The 27,223-nt window shown below is 41.0% G+C and overlaps 1 protein-coding gene across 1 annotated transcript in view; it reads left to right on the top strand.

Moving 5' to 3' along the window:
• Positions 1 to 27,223, top strand: part of LOC126277970 (dynein beta chain, ciliary-like) — a 694,172-nt gene that overhangs the window by 559,471 nt on the left and 107,478 nt on the right. Inside the window, exons 30-31 of the mRNA XM_049977623.1 lie at positions 1,802 to 2,521; positions 15,048 to 19,221. Coding sequence (XP_049833580.1) covers positions 1,802 to 2,521; positions 15,048 to 19,221 — 4,894 coding nt within the window. The remainder of the gene's footprint in view (positions 1 to 1,801; positions 2,522 to 15,047; positions 19,222 to 27,223) is intronic.

Below are 27,223 nucleotides of genomic sequence, written 5' to 3'. Positions count from 1 at the left end.
AACAATGATTACAGAACTGAAATATACTCCATGTCATCAGATGTATGTAGACTTAAATTTAGATTGTGGTATGAGGGATTTATTAATATATGCTGAGAATAGTGAAAATCAGAACATCCAGAAGGAATTAAAGAAATTAATCCAATTTAGAGGATATTTAGAACAGAACAGCGGCAATGTGATTATATAGAGATTGTCTATACGAAGACCCACTAGTTCCCTCTCATTCTGTAGCCAGAAAAGTCAGTATTGTGCCAGTCTCAGTCACTGAAGAGCTATCTGAAGAAATGAAAGCAAGGGTGCTTATACTTTATCAACATTGGGGAGTATTATATCAGCATCAACAATGATGTCTTTAAAGACAGAGCACCAGTTCAGAATGTTTCAAGGATGAGGAAGGAAATCAGTGGTGCCCTTTCAAAGTAATTGTGTCAGCATGGAAAACCTAAATCTGGATGGCCGGTTGCAAATAATAACCATCATCCTCTGAAGAGCTTGTCCATTGTGCTAACTACTGTGCCACCACGCTCAGTACATGTGAATTCTGGTAGGAGAGAATGAGTGGTCTCTATGAAATTAGTTTGCATACTCTGATGTTTTAGCTAACAGAGTTCATTCTGTTACAGCAGCAATGCGTATTGGGAAACAATCAGTATATGAATCTTGTACATGGTGAAGAGTAGTTACTTGATCGTGAAATGTAATCACACACAGGGCAACAACCACACTTTCAGAAGGCCCTAATGAATGAACTTATAATTTTGTCTATGTTGTTGAATAGCACTCAAGCACTGCAACAGCTGGGAATCTGCTTACATTGGAAGTTTTGGCATCATATTCCTTTCTAAGTGTGTTTTTGGACAAGTTCTGCTTCAGTCTGTTTTGCATTGTTGTCTATATATGTGGTAATACACTACCATGATGAACACAGTATGGCAGTTTACATAAATTGAAGCTGGAGTGGGGAGAAAGGAAAGGAAAGGGAAGGAACTATTGATATCAGCTGCATCGAGACTTTGTAGAATCAGTGATGGGGAGTGAAAATGTGTGTCAGATCAGGATTCAAACCAGGATCTCCTGCTTACTAGGCACTTGCATTAAACACTGTACCTTCCAGACACAGTGTTTATCACAATGATGTGAACTATCTCAGGATTCGTCTCGGCCGACTCACATTTCCACCTAGTCCTAGTCCATGACCTTGATGCTCACACTACTCTGAGATTCCCACAGGACATTGAATGTAATTGTGCATCCACACTGAAGCTGGTGGATTCATTTCCCATTGAGGCAAATCAATTACGTAAATGCATGAGGTCAGATACCATGCATTTGTGCAATGTGGCAGCTTGCATTGTTGAGTGGCATAGTGGACAAATGCCAAGTGTGATGGTTTTAGAGCCTGAAATAATAGTTCTTCCGGCATATTTACATACTGTATTTCACCAGTTACTGCTAGCCACATCTGGGAGCTTTTTTTGAAGAACAGTGCATTTCTTTGCTTCCAATGCCTTCTCTCTCTCTCTCTCTCTCTCTCTCTCTCTCTCTCTCTCTCTCTCTTTCTGTCTATATTCCATTCCATGGTGATTACAGGTGATCAAATGATGACTGTAGTACATGTGTTTCATGCCCTATTGAATATACACAAGTCAGAGATCATATCCAATTCAGCTATGCTTGCCATTTGTGTAATGTGGTACTTGTAAACATATATATGCTGTTTGCCCTTGTAATTAGATGTTAATTAATTTGTAAATAGATTACAGACATTATAATCCTAAGACAATGGTTTTCCTTGCAGTCATTACTTGTGGATACAAATGAGACATCACGCCTTCGGTTTTTCATGGATCTTCTAATGGAGAAAGGCCTTCCAGTGATGCTTGTTGGAACTGCTGGGTCAGGAAAGAGTGTTATTGTGGCAGAAAAGCTGAGTGCATTGCCAGAAGATTACATTGTTACAAATGTACCATTCAACTTTTATACCACATCTGAAATGCTGCAAGCTGTGTTGGAGAAACCACTTGAGAAGAAAGCTGGACGCAATTATGGGCCTCCAGGCAGCAAACTCATGGTGTATTTTGTAGATGATATGAATATGCCTGAAGTGGATACCTATGGCACTGTGCAACCTCACACATTGATTCGTCAGTACTTTGACTATAGACACTGGTACGATCGGATCAAGCTTTCTCTGAAGGACATTCACAACTGCCAGTTTGTTTCCTGCATGAACCCAACAGCAGGCAGTTTCACTATCAATCCACGGCTTCAGCGCCACTTCAGTGTTTTTGCTGTGAGCACTCCCTCACCTGAGTCCCTATTTCATATTTATCATTCTATTCTTAGCCAACATTTGGCTAATCCTATACTGAAGTTTAATCCAGCCATTCTGAAGATAACTCAAGAGTTGGTGAATGCTGCTCTTTTTCTCCATGGCAAGATGGGAGCCATGTTTCTGCCAACAGCTGTGAAATTCCATTATGTTTTCAACTTGCGGGATCTGTCAAATATATTCCAGGTATGTCTATAATTTTGCAATAGACTGCTGCAATTCGATATAAATAAAAATATGTATACTTTTCAATTAGAAACAAATATAACCACAGGCAGACAATCATAAAATCTGTAGCATTTTGACTCAGAAGTTTGGTTGGAAGAAAGAGGAAAAGTATGGAGGATATAAGAGCAATCAGACATTAATTAGGGCTCTTGTCTAACATAAAAAATACACCAAGCGGGAAAGTGCTGGCAGACAGGCACAATGAACAAAACACACAAACACACACACAGAATTACTAGCTTTCGCAACCGATGGTTGCTTCTTCAGGAAGGAGAGGGAAAGACGAAAGGATGTGGGTTTTAAGGGAGAGGGTAAGGAGTCATTCCAATCCCGGGAGCGGAAAGACTTCCCTTAGGGGGAAAAAAAGGACAGGTGTACACTCGCGCGCACACACATATCCATCCGCACATACACACTGTGTCTGTGTCTGTGTATGTGCGGATGGATATGTGTGTGTGTGTGTGTGTGTGTGTGTGTGTGTGTGTGTGTGTGTGTGTGTGTGTGTGTGTGCGCGCGCGAGTGTGCACCTGTCCTTTTTTTCCCCCTAAGGAAAGTCTTTCCGCTCCCGGGATTGGAATGACTCCTTACCCTCTCCCTTAAAACCCACATCCTTTCGTCTTTCCCTCTCCTTCCTGAAGAAGCAACCATCGGTTGCGAAAGCTAGTAATTCTGTGTGTGTGTTTGTGTGTTTTGTTCATTGTGCCTGTCTGCCGGCGCTTTCCCGCTTGGTAAGTCTTGGAATCTTTGTTTTTAATATATTTTTCCCATGTGGAAGTTTCTTTCTATTTTATTTACATAAAAAATACACCAGTAGAGTTTGACAGATTAACAATAGATACGATTTGAAGGCAAGAAATGTATTGCTTGAAATATGCTGAAGTTTGGCCAATTCATAAAAAGGCCGAACAAGATGAAATGAGAAACTATAGGCCTTTCTCATAGCTACCAATTTTTAAAAAAAAATGTTTGAGAGAGCTGAATGTGATCAGATAGAAAATTATAATTCACCCCACAACACTGTTTCACACAATCATTACGGTTTTAGGAAAAGCTGCAGCACAATTCATGCAATAAATGAATTGGTCACAAAAGGTAGAAGTTGTTTTGGTAACAACCCATGCAAAAAATGAATTGGTCACAAAATTAGAGGTTGTTTCAGTAAAAGAATGTGTTATCAGACACGTTTTGTGACATTACCAGAACTGTCAGTACTGTAAACTACGGCCGGTGTCTTCAATAACTGACAAGCTATGGTTTTCAACAGAAATCTCTAAGTTGGATGTCATCATAATTGAAAAACAAGAGTAAAGGGTACTTTTTAATAACAGTGGTAATAAATTCCTTTCTGGCAGGAAACGCTTACTGTCAGGTGTTCCACGAGTTTCAGTATTAGGACCACTACTATTTTTGTATTATATGTGACATTCAAATGAAACCCAATCTCTAGTATAAAATAATAGTAACTATTTTATTAGCACAAAAATTTAGCTATACATAGTACACATACTCAAAAATAGTCACCAAAACTGTTGGCACATCGATCCCATTGGAACACCAGCCAGTCGATTCCATCCTTGAAGAAGCTAGTAGGCTGCTGTCGGAATCGTGCCTGGACCCAATCACACACTTTCTCATCTGTTGCAAATCGATGTCCGCAAATAGCTTATTTCTGGGGTCCAAACACATGAAAGTCACATGGTGCAAGGTTGGGACTGTATGGTGGATGTTCCAGCATTTCCCACCGAAACAGCTACAATGTCGTCTTCACTGCACTGGCTGTGTGTGGGCTGGCTACCAGTGACTCACACCCCTCAAAGAATCATTCCACAGCACTTGAATGACTCAGACTGTACTCACTATACACAGCCTTCTTCCGTCAATACATTTCACGTGCCCCTACTGCCTCCGCCGCCAAAAATCGAATTACTCCTCACTGCTCCTGCTTACTCACCTGCATGTTTGGTAGTGGACGATAAATTGAGTGACCACCTTTTCTTCAGCATGAAACCACACTGGCACTATCCAACATCAAACGGTGTGCATGCATCATCCTCTCTACTATAGATTGGCGCCACCATATCTGCAGTTACGTGGTGCCACATTATGTGTAAGTCAAAGGTAGACACACTGACCACGTTTCATTTTAATGAACTTCGTACATCAATGACACACCACGCTATGTGCAGGTTCAGGCGTCCTTTGTGCATATGATTCAACAGCAACAGTCTGCTGTAAAACTCATGACAACTTAGTCCACCTTACGGAACAGGTACTTGGGGAAATGGAGTCAAGGGTCAAAAGTAATAATTTGAAATTAAACGTTGCAAAAACAGAAATTATTCATTTCACCATAAAACAGTCAGCACAGTGTATAAGTGATATGAGCTATGCGAACAAAAATTTGGATACTGCAAGCTATGTCAAATATTTTGATGTGTTAGTAAATAAAAATATGGTATGGAGTTATCATGTAGACAGTATAATGAGTTGACTGAAGAGTCCTGTGTATGTCATGAATGTCTTATATATTATCACTGATGTAACTGTAAAATACTTTATATTATGCATATATTGTTTCAGTAGTTAAGTATAACATAATTTTCTGGGGGTCTGAGAAAACTAATTTGCTCAGAGTCTGTAGAATACAAAAAAGATCATCTAAGTCATGATTAGAGCTAAAGAGAAACAACACTACAAACGTTTATTTGAAAAGCTAGAGATCTAATGTCCCTTCCAAGCATGAATATAGTGAGAGAAAAAGTGAAATGTACAACTTTTTGAGGGCAACTGCTTCTTGCATCAGTATGAGAATGGACAAATGGCAAGCTACAAGTTATCTAACCACGGACTACAACTTTATGAAAAAACTCTGCATTATATGAATCTGGAAAGGGAAGCGTGACCCAAATCTATAAACATACTGAAAAAGACCTGGGAAAATATTTGAAAAGTAAATGCTATTATATTGTAGAAGATTTCTTGAATGATGACCATGTAATAAAGTATCTACATAAAAATGTAACACCACATATGTTATAACCATAGATTATTATTTTTTAATGATAACCATGTAGAGTAATACCTGTCTGAAGAAGCAACAACATATGTATTGTAGTCCGCAGCTTGTGGTCTCGCAGTCGCGTTCTCACTTCCTGAGCATGAGGTCCTGGGTTCGATTCCTGGCAGGGTTAGGGATTTTCCCCTGCCTCATCATTCATGAATCTGGTGAGTTTGAACTGATCGAAGGTTGGGAATTTGTACAGGCACTAATAACTGCAGTTGAGCGCCCCAAAACCTAAACATCATCATCATCATCATCTTCATCATATGTATTGTAACCTTACATTAAGTTTATTAGTCTGCATATACATTTACAATTGACAGGTTAGCTAAGTCACAATTTTTTGTTGTATGAGACATTTTAAATGATGATGAAATTTGGCTATTTCAGTTTTGATTTTCTGATTCCAACACATTCTCTTAGGTCAAAAGTCACACTGGAAATCATTAAGTGTGCCATACACTAGACAGTCTATTGAATGGCCTCTGAGTAGAACACTGAGGATTGTTGGTACAGGAATCAGACTGCCATTTGGTATTTTCTGTAGCAGTCATTTTCAGAAATAGAATTGACTGTAAGGCTTTCTCAGTATGTTTTTCTGTGGAGAAGGTCTTGAAGACCAGAAGAAGAACTAAAGCCTTCTTCCTGATAAATACATTTATGTAGATGAGGCAATGACCTGAAATCCCCTGTATTAAGTATATTGCACTAAACACAACAACTGTTTAGGTATCCATATCTATTGTGAACCTGAGCATCTGTCGCCTTACATGCACAAGTATTTTCACTAAGTGTTGCTTCACCATTTTCAAACAGTGAGTCCAGGAAACTCATGGACTTCACATTTCGTAATCGATTCAGAGAAGTTCTGAGATGGCTTTTGCCACAGTATTAGCACTTTAAAACAGTAGTTACTGTTAGCTGGCAGTTATCATGTGCCACATTTATTGCACTGCTTATGACTGAAACACATGGTGCTGATATGTCATATAAAGAATTTATAATATTGATTTCAAGGCAAATTCCCTATCTGATTAGTAGTATTTGGATGCTTCTACATAAAGTGGAAATGACCACTAGATGTCATGAGAGGCAGGCTCATCAATGTAAAAGGAGGTGGGGAGTATTGTGTTGTCAGTTGAAAAAGAGTAACAGCAGAATTGATCGGCCATGAGAACTCAGTAACTTCAAACTTAGACTAGTCAGTGGATGTCATCTGAGTAACAAATCCATCAGGGATATTTCAACACTTCTAATGCTGCCCTTGTCAACTGCTGATGTGATTGTGAAGTGGAAGTATGAAGGAACAACTACAACTAAACCAAGACCGGGCAAACTTTATGTATTGACTCATGAAGACCATAGAGCATTGTGGAGAGTGACTGTAAAAAAATTCATGAAATCAACTGAAGAAATCACTTGTGAGGTCCAAAGTAGTCTATTACTAATAATCCCTCTAAACACAATATCTTTGTGTAGGGAGTTAAAAAGAATGGATCGCAATGATCGACCAGCAGTATTTTTGGAAGTAGTTGATATATTCCTTGTGATCCAAATGTCAGCTCCCACCTTAGGAACTTTAAGTTAAACAGCAGTCAACCTCCCACCCCTTGACTTTAAGGAATTGAACTCCCACTTATAATACAGTTTCAAACTTCTGATTACTTTATATATGAGTTAAATATTTGATGTTACGCATGTAAGCAAGAAAAAGTTCAAAAAATGTTTGAGATGTATTTTCAAAGTTAATTTGAAATCACTAAATGCTCTCATTCTCAACTACTGGATTACTATAGTCTGGGTCGTTTCTGCAACATGATTGACACTGCCACAAGACTTATACACTGTTTCTAACTGTAATACTTGGCATACTGTGTTAAAACTTTGGCATTGGATTATACTTCTTAATGAGTAGGTTTTGGCAGAATTTTAAAATCTTTAAAATTGATCAATAATTATGTAAAACATTGAAGATCAAATGTTTATTGCCTCTGGAAGCGGGCAGATAGGCAACCCATAACAGTGTCCATGCACTATAAACGAGATTAGCCATTTAGTAATATAGATATCTGTCCCAGTCATTACAGATTGTGCCTTGTGGGAATTCACTTCAATTGCTCTCAATTTAATCTGTTGATAGGCTCATTTTGTAATTTTTATAGATTCCTTTACTCAGGGTCACAAATGAATTTTCCTAAGTAGCATTTCAGAAAATTATGTTCAGTTATATCAGCAGTTACTTTCAAGGCAGATAATTACTTATGACATATTAGGTTGGTACATAAGTCCATAGCATTTTTCCAGAAGTTTAATAAACACAACAGATACACATAACAGAAACTTTAGTCATTGATAAAATATGTTGGTGTCCAAAATAAAAAAATCAAACAAAAATTTTGCAAAGTTGCTTTTATTTTGCTACGAAACAGTATAGACAGGTACAGTTAAGTGTAAACAATATAAACAATTAAGACCATAAACACATGCAACATGCATAACGGTAGGCAATTTTTTTTTTACAAATTTGCACACACACATTCCAACAACTGGTTACGGTGCTCAGTATAGGATGTGACCACCTCTGGCAGCAATATTGGCCTGACAACAATGGAGAATGCTGTAAATTATGTCATCAGTCTTATGTTGAGACATGCCCCCTTTTCCTGCAGACCTGCTCGCAGTTTTGGAGATTGGTTGGTGGATGCTGATGTGATGCAATCCATCTCCCTAATGCATCCCAGACATGCTGTGTGGGATTCAAATTGGGAGGGTAAGCAGGCTACATCAAGCGTGCAATATCTTCCGTTTCCAAGAAACCGTCAGCCACCCGTGCTCTATGAGGTTGAGCATTATTGTTGATCAATACAAAGTCTGGTCTCACAGCTTCTTGCAACAACTGCAGATGAAATCCCAAGATTTCATCACGATACCTGTTAGCAGTTAAACCTTGCCAATTCACCTTTACAATTTCCTGAAGATGGGTTCAGATGGTAAACATGATTCCTGCCTACACCATTAGGGATCCTCCTCAATATCGGTCTCTTACCACAGTGTTACAGCCCCAAAATTGTGTTCCACACTGCCTCCAGATGCGAATCCATCGAGAGCAACTGTCCAAAATAAGTTGGGACTCATCTGTGAAAACAACATTGGCCCACTGTTTGACCGTCCAGGTGGCATGTTGATGACTCATCTCTAGGCATTCCCTTCTGTGAATACACATCATAAGTTGACATACAGCAGGTCTCTAACAATAAAGGCCTCTCATGGGAAGCCTTCTGCACACCATTTGCCTTGATACAATGTGTCCAGTGCATGTTGCGGGCTCACACACCATTGCCGTGCACTATGCACTACTAAGGTGGTACTGTCATGCCCTTACAGCCAAATAATGAATCTCTCTTCTGAAGTCACTCCTAGTCAGCCCTTCCCTGGTCTTAGGAATACAGTTTTGGTCTCTATAAAGTGTTGCCAAATCTGAGAAACAACAGAACGATTCTCATTAAGCCATTGGGCCACATCAGTTTGTGGCTGTCCTGCTACCATCCTTTTAATGGCCCACCCATGCAGAAAGTCTGGTAGGCATCTTCTGTGCTATACTACACTATCTGTGAATGTGTACAAAGTGATTGTGATGTGAGGTACTGGCAAACACTGCCTCGTTTTGTAGGTGCCCTGATGTTATCATTGGCATGGTTGTCCATTGACTGGAACGCCATTTTCCATGCAGAGTATATTTGTACAGACATCTGGGTTGACAGTTTGTATGACTATATCATGAATTAGACACAGGAAGGGGAAATAGCAGTTAGTTGCTTTAATTTTCAACACCAGTGTATTCTCCTTCACTATTTACAACGATCTGCCAATGCTAGGATAACTTCTTGATTCTCCTGACTGTAGAAATCTTGTGGTTTTGAGGCAAAGAACTCATTGAGCCATGTTCGGAGAGCAATCCATCTGCAAAGGAAAACCTAGGAGGTTGTTCAGCACACAGCGTAAAAGGTGTCTGAAGGCACAAGATCAGGTGAATAAGGTAGGTGCGGAATGACTTCCCAACCCATCTCCTATACAATGCTTTTCGTCAGTCTTAACAGAATGCGGGCAAGCATTATCATGGAGTAGTATCACATCATTCAGTCTTCCGGACCATGTTACTGGCAATATATGTCAGCAGTGATGGTGGCCCCTCTTTTGCGGATGTGTCTTTGTCTTTGTACAAACAATTCCTACTTTGTTTGGGCTCAAGCATTCCTTTCTTTTCCATATGTTAGCATTAAGACACCATTTCTCATCACCAGTAACTGAACAGTATAGGAATGGTCGATATTGTTCATGAGCCAGTCGATGGTAAGCAGTCAGATATGCACATATGGCCACCTGCTGATTTTTGTGATTTTGGCTTAGAGCATGCGGTACCCATACACCCAAGTTTTGAACCTTCCCCATTGCATGCAAATTTCACATGATGGAATGATGACAGTCAATCACATTTGCCAGTTCTTGATCATTGTGAATTAATGTGTTTAAATGATCTTCATCAAAGCCTGAACGTTTCCCTGAACATGGAGAGTCACAAATGTAAAAATAATCCTTCTTAAAATGAAAATAGCATTTTCTTGCCATGACATGCCCTGCGCAATGGCATTATCTCCTTACATGGCAGAAATGTTTCTGGCTTCCTCCACTGCTGTCACCCCTCTATTGAACACAAACAGGAGAATGTGTCAGAAATGTTCTAATTTCTCCACTTGGCACTCCATTTTCAAGCTTCCACAGCTCCATTCATTATCTCCAAATGACAAAATGGTAATATGTAAACTCTTATAGTAACAGTGAACAACAAATAAAAAATTACAATCAAAAAATAAACCCATAAGAACCAGAAAACGATTTTGCAAAATAAAAACACTAAAAACTTACACACCAACCTCATATACTGTCACTGTTATGTGATATCCCACGTTTTGACTTGTGTGAACCTTAAGTTTTTGGTTCCGCTATAGTTATATCTGCATAACTGAATAGTAAAGTTATTCCTCATTATGACTGGTTAATACCTGTCATACACTCTTAAAACCATCAGTTTTAAGTAGAACAAAGTATTACAAACATGTCGGCATCCAAGATTTCATTTCCTGTCATCAAACCCCTTGTATATAAAAATAGAAACTGTCCAGCTTCTGCAGCCAAATCTTATTTTCCTATAGTAATAAGCTGCCTCATGCCAGAATTTCGAGCTTTCGCAACCGGCTCCTGCTTCGTCAGGAAAGAGGGAAGGAAAAGGAAAGATGAAAGGATGTGGGTTTTAAGGGAGAGGGTAAGGAGTCATTCCAATCCCGGGAGCGGAAAGACTTACCTTAGGGGGGGAAAAGGATAGGTATATACTCGCGCACACACACATATCCATCCATACATACACAGACACAAGCAGACATATTTAATGGCAAAGAGTATGGACATAGATGTAAGTCAAGGCGGAAGTGTGGGGGGCAAAGACGATGTTGAATGACAGGTGAGGTATGTGTGGCGGCAACTTGAAATTAGCGGAGGTTGAGGCCTGGTGGATAATGAGAAGAGAGGATATATTGAAGGGCAAGTTCCCATCTCCGGAGTTCGGATAGGTTGGTGTTGGTGGGAAGTATCCAGATAACTCGGACGGTGTAACACTGTGCCAAGATGTGCTGGCCGTGCACCAAGGCATGTTTAGCCACAGGGTGATCCTCATTACCAACAAACACTGTCTGCCTGTGTCCATTCATGTGAATGGACAGTTTGTTGCTGGTCATTCCCGCGTAGAAAGTGTCACAGTGTAGGCAGGTCAGTTGGTAAATCACGTGGGTGCTTTCACACGTGGCTCTGCCTTTGATCATGTACATCTTCCGGGTAACAGGACTGGAGTAGGTGGTGGTGGGAGGGTGCATAGGACAGGTTTTACACCGGGGGTGGTTGCAAAGGTAGGAGCCAGAGGGTAGGGAAGGTGGTTTGGGGATTTCATGGGGATGAACCAAGAGGTTACGAAGGTTAGGTGGACGGCGGAAAGACACTCTTGGTGGAGTGGGGAGGATTTCATGAAGGATGGATCTCATTTCGGGGCAGGATTTTAGGAAGTCGTATCCCTGCTGGAGAGCCACATTCAGAGTCTGATCCAGTCCCGGGAAGTATTCTGTCACAAGTGGGGCACTTTGGGGTTCTTCTGTGAGAGGTTCTGGGTTTGAGGGGATGAGGAAGTGGCTCTGGTTATCTGCTTCTGTACCAGGTCGGGAGGGTAGTTGTGGGATGCGAAAGCTGTTTTCAGGTTGTTGGTGTAATGGTCGAGGGATTCAGGACTGGAGCAGATTCGTTTGCCACGAAGGCCTAGGCTGTAGGGAAGGGACCGTTTGATATGGAATGGGTGGCAGCTGTCATAATGGAGGTACTGTTGCTTGTTGGTGGGTTTGATGTGGACGGATGTGTGCAGCTGGCCATTGGACAGATGGAGGTCAACGTCAAGGAAAGTGGCATGGGATTTGGAGTAGGACCAGGTGAATCTGATGGAACCAAAGGAGTTGAGGTTGGAGAGGAAATTCTGGAGTTTTTCTTCACTGTGAGTCCAGATCATGAAGATGTCATCAATAAATCTGTACCAAACTTTGGGTTGGCAGGCTTGGGTAACCAAGAAGGCTTCCTCTAAGTGACCCATAAATAGGTTGGCATATGAAGGGGCCATCCTGGTACCCATGGCTGTTCCCTTTAATTGTTGGTATGTCTGGCCTTCAAAAGTGTAGAAATTGTGGGTCAGGATGAAGCTGGCTAAAGTGACGAGGAAAGAGGTTTTAGGTAGGGTGGCAGGTGATCGGCGTGAAAGGAAGTGCTCCATTGCAGCGAGGCCCTGGACGTCCGGGATATTTGTGTATAGGGAAGTGGCATCAATGGTTACAAGGATGGTTTCCGGGGGTAACAGACTGGGTACGGATTCCAGGCGTTCGAGAAAGTGGTTGGTGTCTTTGATGAAGGATGGGAGACTCCATGTAATGGGTTGAAGGTGTTGATCTACGTAGGCAGAGATACGTTCTGTGGGGGCTTGGTTTTGATTCCATCTGCAATGATTTGCTCATATTTATAATCAAGTATATGTTTCCCATAATTGCAAAGAAAAGAAAACTCAACATCAGGTGTTAATCATACTATAGTCACCACCATAACAGTAGACTGCTCCAGGTCACTGTTATTCTCACCCTGCACTCGCCTTGCAGTGTTGTCACATTAGATACCAGCTAGTCTGTCTTCAGACTTCACTACTTCCGTGTGTTTTGTTATGCTTTGTTCCATGAACTTGTTGTGCTTAACATATAGCTATGTGTGACATTACCTAACTACAATACAAAATTGTGTAAGAGGGCTTGCAAACATATGTTGTTCTGCTTCTAAATCACATTGGTTTTAAGTCAAGAAAGTGTGATGACGGATGCAAATTTAAAGAAAATGTGATATGGATGCAAATTTAAAGAAAATGTGATATGGATGCAAATTTCTTGTGGAATGAAAAGATACTGCCACATTCAGAACTACATTTTCGCAATCTACGTATTTATTCTATACGGAGGACAACAGCCTTGTGATTCATCTGGACAAAAGATGGAATGCACAAAACCACACAGTTAAATTTATTTGGGTCAGATCCAATGGAAATGGTGAACAGGCACTTTTTGTAGTGAATATCAGTATTTTTGATGACAGACATAGTGATGAAGGGTCTGTAAGAGCTGCAAATATAATCCCTTTGGGTAGTAGGAAATATTCTCAGTTGTATTAAGGCAAACTCTTGGAACAAGAATCGGTTTGGTGGCATGAGAGTTCTTATGTGCTGCTATATGCCGATATCTCGCATGTAAATATTATTCGAAAGTGACTTGATTCAGTAATGTATCAGCTATTACAAAAACTGATTTTATAATTTTCTTAACAACTTGATCACTGGGAGTTCCTATAAGGTCCAACAGAATGTAAATTCATCAGCAGCTACACTTTTTATTGCATATGTGTAACAGTTTCACACTTCTTATAGTATTCTATTTTCTTATTTTGGAATAAGTTTGTGTTTTCAATATAAAATATGCATCACATGCACCTATAACTTTGAGTGTGTTTATACATATTTTACAGCACAAATATGTTAGTCTTTGTGGCTGTTTCCAGAATCCAGTAACAAAAATATTTCTTAAAAAATTTCTTGTAATATTAATTACATATAATAACAAAAATAATCAATTTGTGACAATATAATGTAATTAGATAGATAAAAAAAATACTCAACAATTGGTGGCAGGAGAGCACACATATAATAAAAGGTTTTACGTATGCAAGCTATTGGAGTCAGCGTCTCCTTCTTCCATCAGAAGGGTTGAAGGGGAAGGAAGAGGGGTGAGGAAAGTCTTTCCTTCTCATTCCATCTGCTGAGTTTCCCTGACCCAGGGTTCTGGGTGATTTTTTGGAAATCTGCCCCTTCTCCTAAGCCTCTCCAGTTCTCTTCCTTTACATCTATTCTTGAAATCTTTTGCCTGAAGAAGGAGCCACTGGCTCCAGAAGTTTGCATACATAAAACCAATAGTGTGTTCTCCTGCTGCTGCATAGGGAGTAGTTTTTTTTATCTATCCATTTATATTCATTATATATAATGGTGAACAGTAATTTTCTTTTTGAAAGTACTGCATCACATTTCAGACTAAAAATAGAGACGTATGAAATTTTACTAACATTTGAAATTATCACTAGTGCCAGTACTGTGAGATGGTGAAATGACGTTCATCTGCCTGTTTTCATGACGAACACTGTAGTAGACATCTCACAGTGTTGTAGGATAAATCTGTAAGGAGCATGCAGCTTATCACAATTACAATTAAAATATTGTAAGGGTTAATGCAACAACTTACTATATACTTAGGGGTCAAGCTCTGTGGAGGCAATGGAAGTCCATTTCAGTGGATATCTGTTCCTTCATTTCATTTTCTGACACTGTGTTGATAGATTCAAATTATCATTTTTGAACACAAAATTCAAATAAAATCTATATAAACTTGCTTATTGAGTAGGGATTAAATAAATGACAACTCTGTGTCAATCCTTTTCTATTTACTACACATAATTTAAAAAAAAAATATTTCAAATATCTACAACAGTTGAGAACATTGATCGGTAAAGATAAGTGTTATGGGTGTTTTGTTTCCTGCTCTTGATTCTTGAATAATTTTAAATACATTGCAGTAATGTATCTCTTTTTTAATGCCTAACCTCTCAACAGCTATGCAGTGGTTTGTTACATTTATTCATTCCAATATTTCTATTTCCCCTAGGACTTCCCAATTATCAAAATTACAATTGATGTATATGAAGCTCTTACTTTTTGATTCATGCTGTTATTGTCTGAACCATTTTTGTGTGCAGGCTATGCTGTTCAGTATCGCTGAATGTGTGCCCACTGCAAGAGATCTTATACGACTGTGGATTCATGAGGCTACACGAGTGTATGGAGATAAGCTGGTTGATACAGCTGATGCAGAAGTTTTCAGCAAGCTAGTAGCTACTGTAGTTAAAAAGGGATTTCAGGAGATAGATGAAAACATTTTCGACAAGCCACTAATTTTTTGTCATTTTGCTGAAGGTATCGGTGAAAGTAAGTACTTGCCAATTAACAACTGGGCTCAACTAAGCCGGTTGTTAGCAGAAGCTCTGGGACAGTACAATGACCTAGTAGCTGCCATGAATCTGGTAATGTTTGAAGATGCTATGCAACATGTTTGCCGTATAAACAGAATTCTGGAAGCTCCGCGAGGAAATGCACTGTTAGTAGGTGTTGGAGGCAGTGGAAAGCAATCCCTCTCTCGTCTGTCTGCATTCATTTCATCACTTGAGGTGTTTCAGATTCAACTACGGAAAGGCTATTCAATGAATGATATGAAATTAGATCTTGCAGCCCTCTATTTGAAAGCTGGACTTAAGAATGTAGGAATTATGTTTCTGATGACTGATTCCCAAGTTGCAGAGGAAAAATTTCTTGTCCTTGTCAATGACATGCTGGCATCAGGTGAAATACCAGGTCTGTTTGCAGATGATGAAATTGAAAATATTATAGGCGCTATGAGAAATGAAGTAAAAGCAGCAGGATTGCCTGAAACAAAAGAGGTTTGCTGGAAATTTTACATTGACAGAGTACGAAGGTTGTTAAAAGTAGTTCTCTGCTTTTCACCAGTTGGTTCTACATTAAGAGTAAGAGCTAGAAAATTCCCTGCAGTGGTAAACTGTACATCTATAAATTGGTTTCAGGAATGGCCACAAGAAGCTCTGGAGTCCGTATCTGAACGTTTCTTGCTAGAGGTAGAGGTGCTTCCAGAGGAGGTTCGTAGATCTGTATCTCTCTTTATGGCTTATGTTCATACTGTTGTTAATGAAATGTCACAAGTATACTTAAATAATGAAAAACGATACAATTACACGACACCAAAGACATTTCTTGAGCAGATCAATCTGTATTCTAAGTTACTGAATGAGAAAACAGATGAACTCCAAAGCCGTATTATAAGATTGACAAATGGTTTGGAGAAATTAGCAAGTACTGCTCAGCAGGTGGATGGACTAAAAGAGACTCTTGCAGTACAAGAAGTGGAAGTAAAAGAAAAGAATGATGCTGCTGACAAACTAATTCAGGTGGTTTCCACAGAGACAGAGAAAGTTTCTAAAGAAAAAGTAATAGCAGCTGAAGAGGAAAGAAATGTGCGGATAATTGAAGCTGAAGTTAGTGCCAAGCAGAAAGTATGTGAAGAAGAATTACTGAAAGCAGAACCTGCACTTCTTGCTGCACAAGAGGCTCTTAATACATTGAATAAAAATAATTTAACTGAACTGAAGTCTTTTGGTGCACCTCCTCCTGCAGTAGTGAATGTGACTGCTGCTGTTATGGTGCTGTTTGCTCCAAAAGGCAAAATACCAAAAGACCGTAGCTGGAAAGCGTGTAAAGTTATGATGGCCAAAGTTGATGAGTTCCTCAACAACCTGATATATTATGATAAAGAGCACATCCATCCAGAAGTTATAAAGGCTATACAGCCTTATTTGAAAGACCCTGAGTTTGTACCTGAAAACATTCTTAGTAAATCACAGGCAGCTGCAGGACTGTGTGCATGGGTTATAAACATAATGAAATTTTATGATGTGTATGTTGTAGTAGAACCAAAGCGACGTGCACTAATACAAGCAAACAATGAACTTCAAGCTGCCAAAGATCGACTAAGTTCCCTTCAGGAGAAGCTGAAGAGTTTGGAAGACCAGTTGGCAACATTAACTAGTGAATTTGAGGCAGCTCTTGCTGCAAAACAGAAATGCCAACAAGAAGCTGATGCCACAGCTTTAACAATAGACCTTGCAAATCGCCTAGTCAATGGTCTAGCATCAGAAAACGTCCGCTGGAGAGACAGTGTAGATAATTTGAAAGAAGCTGCTTCTATGTTGCCTGGAGATGTCCTGATGGTGACTGCATTTATATCTTATGTTGGCTGCTTTACTCGTCAATATCGAATTGACCTGCAAGAGAAGTACTGGGCACCCTTCATTGCACAACTAGATCCAGCAATACCACTCACAGAGGGTATGGATCCATTAAGCTTACTGACAGATGATGCTCAAATTGCAGCTTGGAACAATGAAGGCCTTCCAAGTGATCGCATGTCTGCAGAAAATGCGACTATTCTAACTAACTCCACCCGCTGGCCATTGATGATTGATCCACAACTTCAGGGTATCAAGTGGATAAAAACAAAGTATGGTGAGGAACTAAAAGTTGTACGTTTAGGTCAAAAAACTTGTATGGATGTTATTGAAACTTCTATAGCAGAGGGATATACTGTTTTACTAGAGAATATTGGAGAATCTGTTGATGCTGTATTAGAACCACTACTTGGGCGTAACCTGATAAAGAAAGGTAAAGCAATAAAAATGGGTGACAAGGAAGTGGACTATAATCCTCGGTTTCGACTTATTTTGCAGACAAAATTGGCAAATCCACATTATAAGCCAGAAATGCAGGCACAGACAACATTAATTAATTTCACAGTGACAAGAGATGGATTAGAGGAACAGATTTTAGCAGAAGTGGTCAAAGCTGAAAGACCAGATCTTGAAAGTCTGAAGTCAGAGCTCACAAAACAACAAAATGATTTCAAAATCACCCTGAAAATGCTTGAAGATGATTTGCTGCAGCGTTTGGCATCAGCAGGGGATGATATTTTGAGCGATACAACTTTAGTCACAAATCTAGAAACTACTAAGAGAACAGCAGCAGAAATTGAAGTTAAAGTAGCTGAAGCAAAAGTCACTTCTGTTCAAATAGATGAAGCAAGAGAACAGTACCGTCCTGCTGCCACAAGGGCATCACTTTTGTATTTTATATTAAATGATCTGCACAAAATCAATCCTATGTATCAGTTTTCACTTAAAGCTTTCAGTGTGGTATTTCAAAATGCAATTGCACAAGCACAACCAGCTGAAGCTTTATCAGAGAGAGTTTTGCATCTGATTGACAGTATAACATTTTGTGTTTTTATGTATACCAGTCGTGGGCTCTTTGAATGTGACAAATTGATTTTTATGGCACAAATGGCAATACAGATACTTCTTACAAGCAATGAAATACATCCTGCAGAACTCGATTTTCTGTTACGATTTCCTGCAAATCCAAATGTGGTGAGCCCTGTGGATTTTCTCACGAATATGGGTTGGGGAGGTATTAAAACACTGACAAACATGGATCAGTTCAAAAATCTTGATAGAGACATAGAAGGTGCTGCCAAGAGGTGGAAGAAATATGTGGAAGCAGAAACACCTGAAAGGGAAAAATTGCCACAAGAATGGAAAAATAAATCAGCCTTACAAAGACTTTGTATAATGAGGTCTCTAAGACCAGACAGAATGACATATGCAATGAGGACATTCATTGAAGAGAAACTAGGGAACAAGTACACAGAAGCCCGTAATGTTGAATTCGCAAAATCATTCCAGGAGACAACATCCACAACACCGGTTTTCTTCATACTGTCTCCTGGTGTAGATCCACTAAAAGATGTTGAGAAGCTAGGGAAAAAATTAGGTTTCACATTTGACAAAAGAAATTTTCATAATGTGTCCCTAGGTCAGGGTCAAGAAGTTGTTGCAGAAGAAGCTATGGAAATTGCATCACAGAAAGGTCACTGGGTAATCCTTCAGAATATACATCTGGTAAAGAACTGGCTTCCATCACTGGAGAAAAAGATGGAACAATGCAGTGAATCAGCACACACAGCTTTCAGGCTCTTTATGAGTGCTGAACCAGCAGGTGATCCATCAGCTCATATCATTCCACAAGGGATTTTAGAATCATCAATAAAAATTACCAATGAACCACCGACAGGAATGCTTGCAAATCTCCATAAAGCACTGGACAACTTTACTCAAGAAACATTGGAAATGTGTTCCAAAGAGACTGAATTTAAGGCAATCCTTTTTTCACTTTGTTACTTTCATGCTGTAATAGCTGAAAGAAGGAAATTTGGACCTCAAGGATGGAACAGAGTGTATCCTTTCAATGTTGGTAAGTATCTATAAGATGTAACTACAGAGTTATTTCCATTGTGCAGAAGATAGTTGTAAACTGCACATATTTGCAGTGAGACTTTAAAGTAATATTAATATCAGATACAGTAGAGCGTCAATTATCCAAAGTAATTGGGGGGCATGGGTGTTCGGAAAACTGGTTTGTTCGGATAATCGAACTGTACATCTTTATTTGCCAAAAAGAAGTACTGTACAGTAAATTTATTCATAAAAACAGGCATCTCTTTTAGTATTACAAAGTAACATACAAAGCCAACTATAGTAAGAATACACAGGGTGTTACAAAAAGGTACCGCCAAACTTTCAGGAAACATTCCTCACACACAAAGAAAGAAAATATGTTATGTCGGCATGTGTCCGGAAACGCTTACTTTCCATGTTAGAGCTCATTTTATTACTTCTCTTAAAATCACATTAAGCATGGAATGGAAACACACAGCAACAGAACGTACCAGTGTGACTTCAAAAACTTTGTTTCAGGAAATGTTCAAAATGTCCTCTGTTAGCGAGGATACATGCATCCACCTTCCATCGCATGGAATCCCTGATTGCGCTGATGCAGCCCTGGAGAATGGCGTATTGTATCACAGCCGTCCACAATACGAGCATGAAGAGTCTCTACATTTGGTACCGGGGTTGCGTAGACAAGAGCTTTGAAATGCCCCCATAAATGAAAGTCACGAGGGTTGAGGTCAGGAAAGCGTGGAGGCCATGGAATTGGTCCGCCTCTACAAATCCAATAAAATGAGCTCTAACATGGAAATTAAGTGTTTCCGGACACATGTCCACATAACATCTTTTCTTTATTTGTGTGTGAGGAATGCTTCCTGAAAGTTTGGCCATACCTTTTTGTAACACCCTGTGTAGTATATGGCACAGTTTATTAAAGAAAAATGTATACAAATGCATACGCATTTTGCATGAACAATACACACAGTATACAAAAGTAACGTTTGTCTAAGCAAGTCTACATGCTTACGAGCAGCTAAGTCAAGTGCTTTTTTCATTACAGATATCTGAATCTGGTCACTTTCTTCTTGGGTTTCAAACCATCACAAGGCAGTATCTAAACAAATAAACGCCTCAGAAGCTGTTGGTATACTTTCATCTTCACTTTCTGGAGCACTGGTTGATGAGATGCCGGCGGTGTCATCTTTATCAGTGACAACGTTTACAATCTTGCTGTCCTGCATGATTTGGTGTCCTGGATCTGCATCATCGATATTCATCCATTCATGAACGTCTTCTTCATCACGTTCGTGGCAATCTATTTCTTTTAGATACCGAGTATTTTGGACATATCATTCTGTTCATCATTTTCAATCATACCTTGTGAATTTTCTTCTGTGTCCAAAAATTTATTACAGACTCTCATAAAATTCTCTTCCTTTACACTATTCTAACTGCGCTGATCATGTATGACGCGTCTTTCAAGTCAATATTCTTATGATTTCTTAAGAGACTTTCTTCTCCATCCTCTTCTCTTTCTAACAATAACTTACGCAACAATTCTTTCCTGTAATATCGTTTGAAAGTCTCAATGATGCCTTGATCCATGGGCTGTAATAAGGAGGTTAAATTACGTGGAAGAAATATTACCTTTATAAAATCATCATTTTCGTTTAAAATATCACATGACGGATGAGTTGTTGCATTGTCAAGGAGAAGTAGTGTTTTCTCCCTCTTCCCATTCTTTAGCTGATGAGCTTTTACAGAGGGTACGAAAACGTCCAGAAACCACTTCATAAAAATCGTACTATCCATACAGGCACTCTTTTGTAAGGTGTACACAACAGGCAAGGCTGACATATTAACGTGCTTGAAACAACACGGTTTTTTACTTTTACCAATGACGAACATAGGCAGTCGGTGATTTCCAGTAGCATTAGCACAAGCCAAAGCGGTAATACGGTCCTTGCTTGTTTTAGGACCAGGTGCTGCTAATTCATGATGTGAAACAAGAGTTTTTCTTGGTAAAGCTTTCCAGTTAAGTCCAGTTTTGTCAGCACTGTAAATGTTTTTAAGAGCATAATCTTCTTCCCTTAATACGTCTCTTAGTTTGACTTTGAAAGAATCAGCTGCTGAAGAATCAGTAGACAGTTTTTCTCCCTGTATTGTAAGCTCATGAATGCCATGTCTTGACTTAAGCGTTTTAACTAGCCCGTGCTCGCTTTAAAGTTCGAAGGCCCTCCAAGTTTTTCGTTGAACTGCATTGCCTTCTCACACAGAATGGGGCCTGAGATAGGTTCTCTTTCCAATCTCTTTTGTGTAAACCACTTGTAAACGGCATCATCTAGATCTGTGTTAGTGGTGAGCTTCATAGTTTTACGGCTTGTTGATCCTTAGTAGAATCAAGCATAGCTACAAAATTTGCTATGCTCGTCTTTTGTTTTTTTATATTCGTAATTGTCGACTACCCCAACTTGTACTCATTGGATAAAGTGGTTGCAGATTCACCTTCTTCTAACCTTTTAATAATCTCGTACTTGTCCCTCATAGAAAGGACAACATATTTACGTTTAAGCATTTTCTATCGTCAAGATCACTTATTCACAAAGCTGCACACAAGTGGTCGTAACAGAGAACAGAAGGTGACTGTTTGCACCGTGAGAAGCTCTTCTTGGGGGTGCGCAATCCTTCAAACTGCGCGGAGCGGCACGCCTCAACTCTAAGGTGGCCCAGCTGTTGCTGCGAACAGCTATGATACTGCCGCTGCTTCTACTACCAGTGCCAAGCCGACAGAAGTGTGCTGATTGTTGAAACCCAGCGACTGGCGGCTTGGCCAGTCAGCAGCGCCTTGTGAAAGCCCCATTAGAAGCATTGTTCCACCAGCGGTGGCCCAGTGCGGCGACTACTGTGGGAAACTTGGTTTGGGAGTGAGGGGGATGATGGACGGTAGGGTGGAAGAGTAACAGGTGTGAGCAAGTACACAGTTCGGTTAAGCAGTCGTTTGGTTGACCAACGTTCGGATAATTGACGCTCTACTGTATTGTGCATTATAATATTGTTCTGCATCAACTTCAAAACATCAATGTTGTTGCTAGTAATTACTTTTGAAAAAGTGATGCCGAATTCTTTTATCCTAATAAAAGAAAAACAGTAATTGTTGCAGTGTTTGAAGTTCTTATCAATTGGACATGACAACAGTCATTGATGAATTCATCAAAGATGTACTTCTAGGATCATATCAGGTTGGCACATCCCATACAAATGTATAACAGAAATGCTCAATGAACTTAAATGGAAATCCTTAGGAAAAAGACAATTTTTGTGAAACTCTTTAGTTCCAGAAGATTTGGAACATTGTTGTCCATGCCCCCTTCTTAATTCAGTCTCGTTTCTGACCTCTATGTCATCATGGAGAACATGCAATTCATCCTGGCTGTGCCAGAGTATTCCCAACAACACTACATTCCTATCCCATGTGCTTGCTACATCGCCCTCATAACCATTAGCCACTCTTCCCTTCTCTCATTCCTCCTGCCTTCTGCCTCCTTTTTCCCCTTACTCATTCAACCATATATAACCCCTTACTCCAGTCGAGCTGCAATGCTGGTACAATGTAATAGGTCAGCACACTGTAGCTATGCAGATGTACATCCATGTTTACAAATCAGTGTTCTATATCTCCCTCTCATAACCACTGCACTGACATAATTCAGCACCAGTGCATGATGGGAGTGGCGACTGGGTGGTGTTGAGGAGGAGGCTGGAGCGGGGAGGGGGAGGGATAGTATGGTGGGAGTGGCAACAGTGGAGTGTTGCAGTTTAGACAGAGGGTAGGGGAGAAGGTGCAGAGGGGGGAGGGGTTAAGTAGTGGAAAGGGTAGAAATAAAAATAAAATAAATTAAAAGACTGGGTGTAGTGGTGAAACTACGGCTGTGTAGTGCTGGAATGGGAACAGGGAGGATGCTGGATGGGTGAGGACAGTGACTAATGAAGGTTGAAACCAGGAGGGTTATGGGAATGTAGTGGTGAAACTACGGCTGTGTAGTGCTGGAATGGGAACAGGGAGGATGCTGGATGGGTGAGGACAGTGACTAATGAAGGTTGAAAAACCAGGAGGGTTATGGGAATGTAGGATGTATTGCAGGGAAAGTTCCCACCTGCGCAATTCAGAAAAGTTGGTGTTGGTGGGAAGGATCCATATGGCACAGGTTGTGAAGCAGTCATTGAGATGAGGGATATCATGTTTGGCAGCGTGTTCAGCTACAGGGTGGTTCACTTGTTTTTTGGCCACAGTTTGTCGGTGGCCATTCATGCAGATAGCTTGTTGGTTGTCATGCCTACATAAAATGCAGTACAGTGGTTGCAGCTTAGCTTGTAGATTACATGACTGGTTTCACAGGTAGCCCTGCCTTTGATGTGATACATAATGTTAGTGACCGGACTGGAGTAGGTGGTGGTAGGAGGATGTATGGGGCAGGCCTAGCATCTAGATCTGTTGCAGCAGTATGAGCCATGAGGTAATGAATTAGGAGCAGGGGTTGTGTAAGGGTGGACGAGTATATTGTGTAGGTTCGGTGGATGGCACAATACCATTGTATGAGGGGTGGGAAGGATAGTGGGTAGGACATTTCTCATTTCAGGGCATGATGAGAGGTAATCAAAATTGTGTCAGAGAATGTAATTCAGTTGCTCCAGTCCCAGATGGTACTGAGTTACGAGAGGAATGCTCCTCTGTGGCCGAACTGTGGGACTTTGGGAAGTGGTGGGAGACTGGAAAGATAAGGCACGGGAGATATGTTTTTGTCCAAAGATGGGAGGATAATTATGGTCAATGAAGGCTTCAGTGAGACCCTTGGTATATTTTGAGAGGGACTGCCCATCACTGCAGATGCGACGCCCACAGGTGGCTAGGCTGTAGGGAAGGGACTTCTTGGTATGAAACGAGTGGCAGCTGTCGAAGTGGAGGTATTGCTGGTGGTTAGTAGGTTTGATATGGACGGAGGTACTGACGTAGCCATCTCTGAGGCGGAGGTCAACATCTAGGAAGGTGGCTTGAGTAGGACCAGGTGAAGCAAATGTGGGAGAAGTTGCTGAGGTTCTGGAGGAATGTGAATAAGGTGTCCTCACCTTCAATCCAGATAGCAAAGATGTCATTAATGAATCTGAACCTGGTGATGGGTTTAGGATTCTGGGTTTTTAGGAAGGATTCCTGTAGATGGCCTATGAATAGATTTGCATCAGATGGTGCCATGCGGGTGCCCATAGCTGTACTGTGGATTTGTTTGTAGGTAATGCCGTCAAAGGAGACGTAATTGTTTGTGAGGATATAGTTGATCATGGGTACTAGGAAGGTTTGGAATCTATAGGATGTCTGGAAAGGTAGCCCTCACCAGCATAGTTCTGCAAAACCATATCAACCAAGCCCAATCCCCTTCTGTCCATCCGCAAAATTCTCCTACTATGCAATCCCAAATTCCTGGGACCCATAACACACATTGATCTCTTGCCCTGCAGGAACTTGAGCAACATACACAAAGCCACCTCAAAAAGCTCATCATCCTGTTCACTTCCTACTCCTGCCCAGGTGTACCACTGTCCACCACTTCTACAACAACCTCCAAATCTCCCCCACACCCGCTCATAGCTAACAAACATTGTCTTGCAGACCTACTACACTTACCCCACCCTCCAAAACCCCCTCCTACCACCTCACAGAACTCAAAACCTAAACAGACCAGCAACACAGTCATGAACCTTTCCTCCAGAAGCCTTAGTCCCACAGAAAAATCAGTCCTTTCCAAAGGCCTCACCTTTTGCCCCACACCCAAATTCAACCACGCAGGACTAGTTAAAGACCTTCTCTCCTTCCCCTAGTCCCTACAGTGGAAACACTTTTCCGCCGCCAACCCGACCAGTCAGACTCAACCAGAGACCAACATTGAACCTTGTCTAACTCAGTTCACTCCTCCATCCAACTGTGATCCACCCCCACTGCCTCCAAACCACCCCCTGTTGACTTACCAGAACTTCTTATCCTCAAACCTTGCCTCAGAATCATTCCTCAAATCCCTGAACATGCATACTAACCTTACATCCGCAGAAAGAACCACAGTCCACCATCTAAAAATTGGTCCTGATCTTATAATCCTACCTGCAGACAAAGTCTCCACCACTGTAGTTTTGAACCTCGAGGATTACGTGGAAGAAGGACTCCGTCAGCTGTCATGTACTTCCACCTATAAACCATGCCGCAGTGATCTCATTCCAGCAATCCAACAGGATCTCCAGTCACTAATCAAATCCTTAGGCCCATCCCAGAACCTCTCCCCATAGCCCATCTCTCTGCTTACCCCTACCACTCCCCACGCTCCCACCTTCTACATACTTCCTAAAGTCCATAAACCCAACCACCCAGGACAGCCCATTGTGGCCGGTTACTGTGACCCCACTGAGAGGATCTCTGCTCTCAAAGACCAACACCTTCTACCTATTACCCGGAACCTATCCTCCTATATAAAAGATACCAACCATTTCCTCGACCAACTCTCCACAGTTCCTCTCCCTTTACCACACAGTGCCCTGCTCGTCACTATTGAAGCCACCTCCCTGTACACTAACATTCCTAATGCCCATGGCATTACTGCTATCGAACACTACCTTTCCAGACGCCATATTGATTCCAAACCAACAACCTCCTTCCTAATTTTCATGACCAACTATATCCTCACTCACAATTACTTCTCCTTTGAAGCAAATCCGCAGTATGGCTATGGGCACCCGCATGGCACCATACTATGCTAACCTATTCATGGGCCATCTAGAGGAATCCTTCCTAAAAACCCAGAATCCTAAACCTCTCACCTGTTCAGATTCATTGATGACATCTTTACTATCTGGATTGAAGATGAGGACACATTATTCACATTCCTCCAGAACCTCATCAACTTCTCCCACATTTGCTTCACCTGGTCCTACTCAACCCAACAAGCCACCTTCCCAGATGTTGATTTCCGCTTCAGAGATGGCTATGTTAGTAACTCCATCCATATCAAACCTACTAATCACCAGCAATACCTCCACTTCGACAGCTGCCACTCATTTCATACCAAGAAGTCCCTTCCCTACAATCTAGCCACCCGTGGTCGTCACACCTGCAGTAACGAGCAGTCCCTCTCTAAATATACCGAGGGTCCCACGGATGCCTCCATTGGCCGTAATTATCCTCCCATCCTTGACCAAAAACAAATCTCCTGTGCCTTATCTTTCCAGTCTCCCACCACCTCCCAAAGTCCCACAGTCTGGCCACAGACTAGCATTCCTCTCATAACTCAGTACCATCTGGGACTGGAGCAACTGAATTACATTCTCCGCCAGGGTTTCAATTACCTCTCGTCATGCCCTGAAATGAGAAACGTCCTACCCACTATCCTTCCCACCCCTCCTACCATGGTATTGTGCCATCCAACGAACCTACACAATATACTTGTCCATCCTTACAGAACCCCTGCTCCCAGTTCATTACCTCATGGCTCATACTGCTGTAATAGACCTAGATGTTAGGCCTGCCCCATACATCCTCCTACCACCACCTACTCCAGTCTGGTCACTAACATTATGTATCGCATCAAAGGCAGGGCTACCTGTGAAACCAGTCATGTAGTCTACAAGCTAAGCTGCAACCACTGTACTGCATTCTATGTAGACATTGATAACCAACAAGCTGTCTGTCCGCATGAACGGCCACCGACAAACTGTGGCCAAAAAGCAAGTAAACCACCCTGTAGCTGAACACGCTGCCAAACATGATACCCCTCATCTAAAAGACTGCTACACAGCCTGTGCCATATGGATCCTTCCCACCAACACCAGCTTTTCTGAATTGCGCAGGTGGGAACTTTCCCTGCAATACATCCTACATTTCCGTAACCCTCCTGGCCTCATCCCTCGTTAGTCACTGTCCTCACCCATCCAGCCTCCTACTTGTTCCCATTCCAGCACTACACAGCTTTCATTTCATTGCCACACATAGT

This window comes from Schistocerca gregaria, chromosome 6, assembly GCF_023897955.1.
Source record: "Schistocerca gregaria isolate iqSchGreg1 chromosome 6, iqSchGreg1.2, whole genome shotgun sequence".
Classification (NCBI taxonomy): domain Eukaryota; kingdom Metazoa; phylum Arthropoda; class Insecta; order Orthoptera; family Acrididae; genus Schistocerca; species Schistocerca gregaria.
Note: the sequence above shows the minus strand (reverse complement) of the source record. Positions and strands in the feature narration are given on the sequence as shown.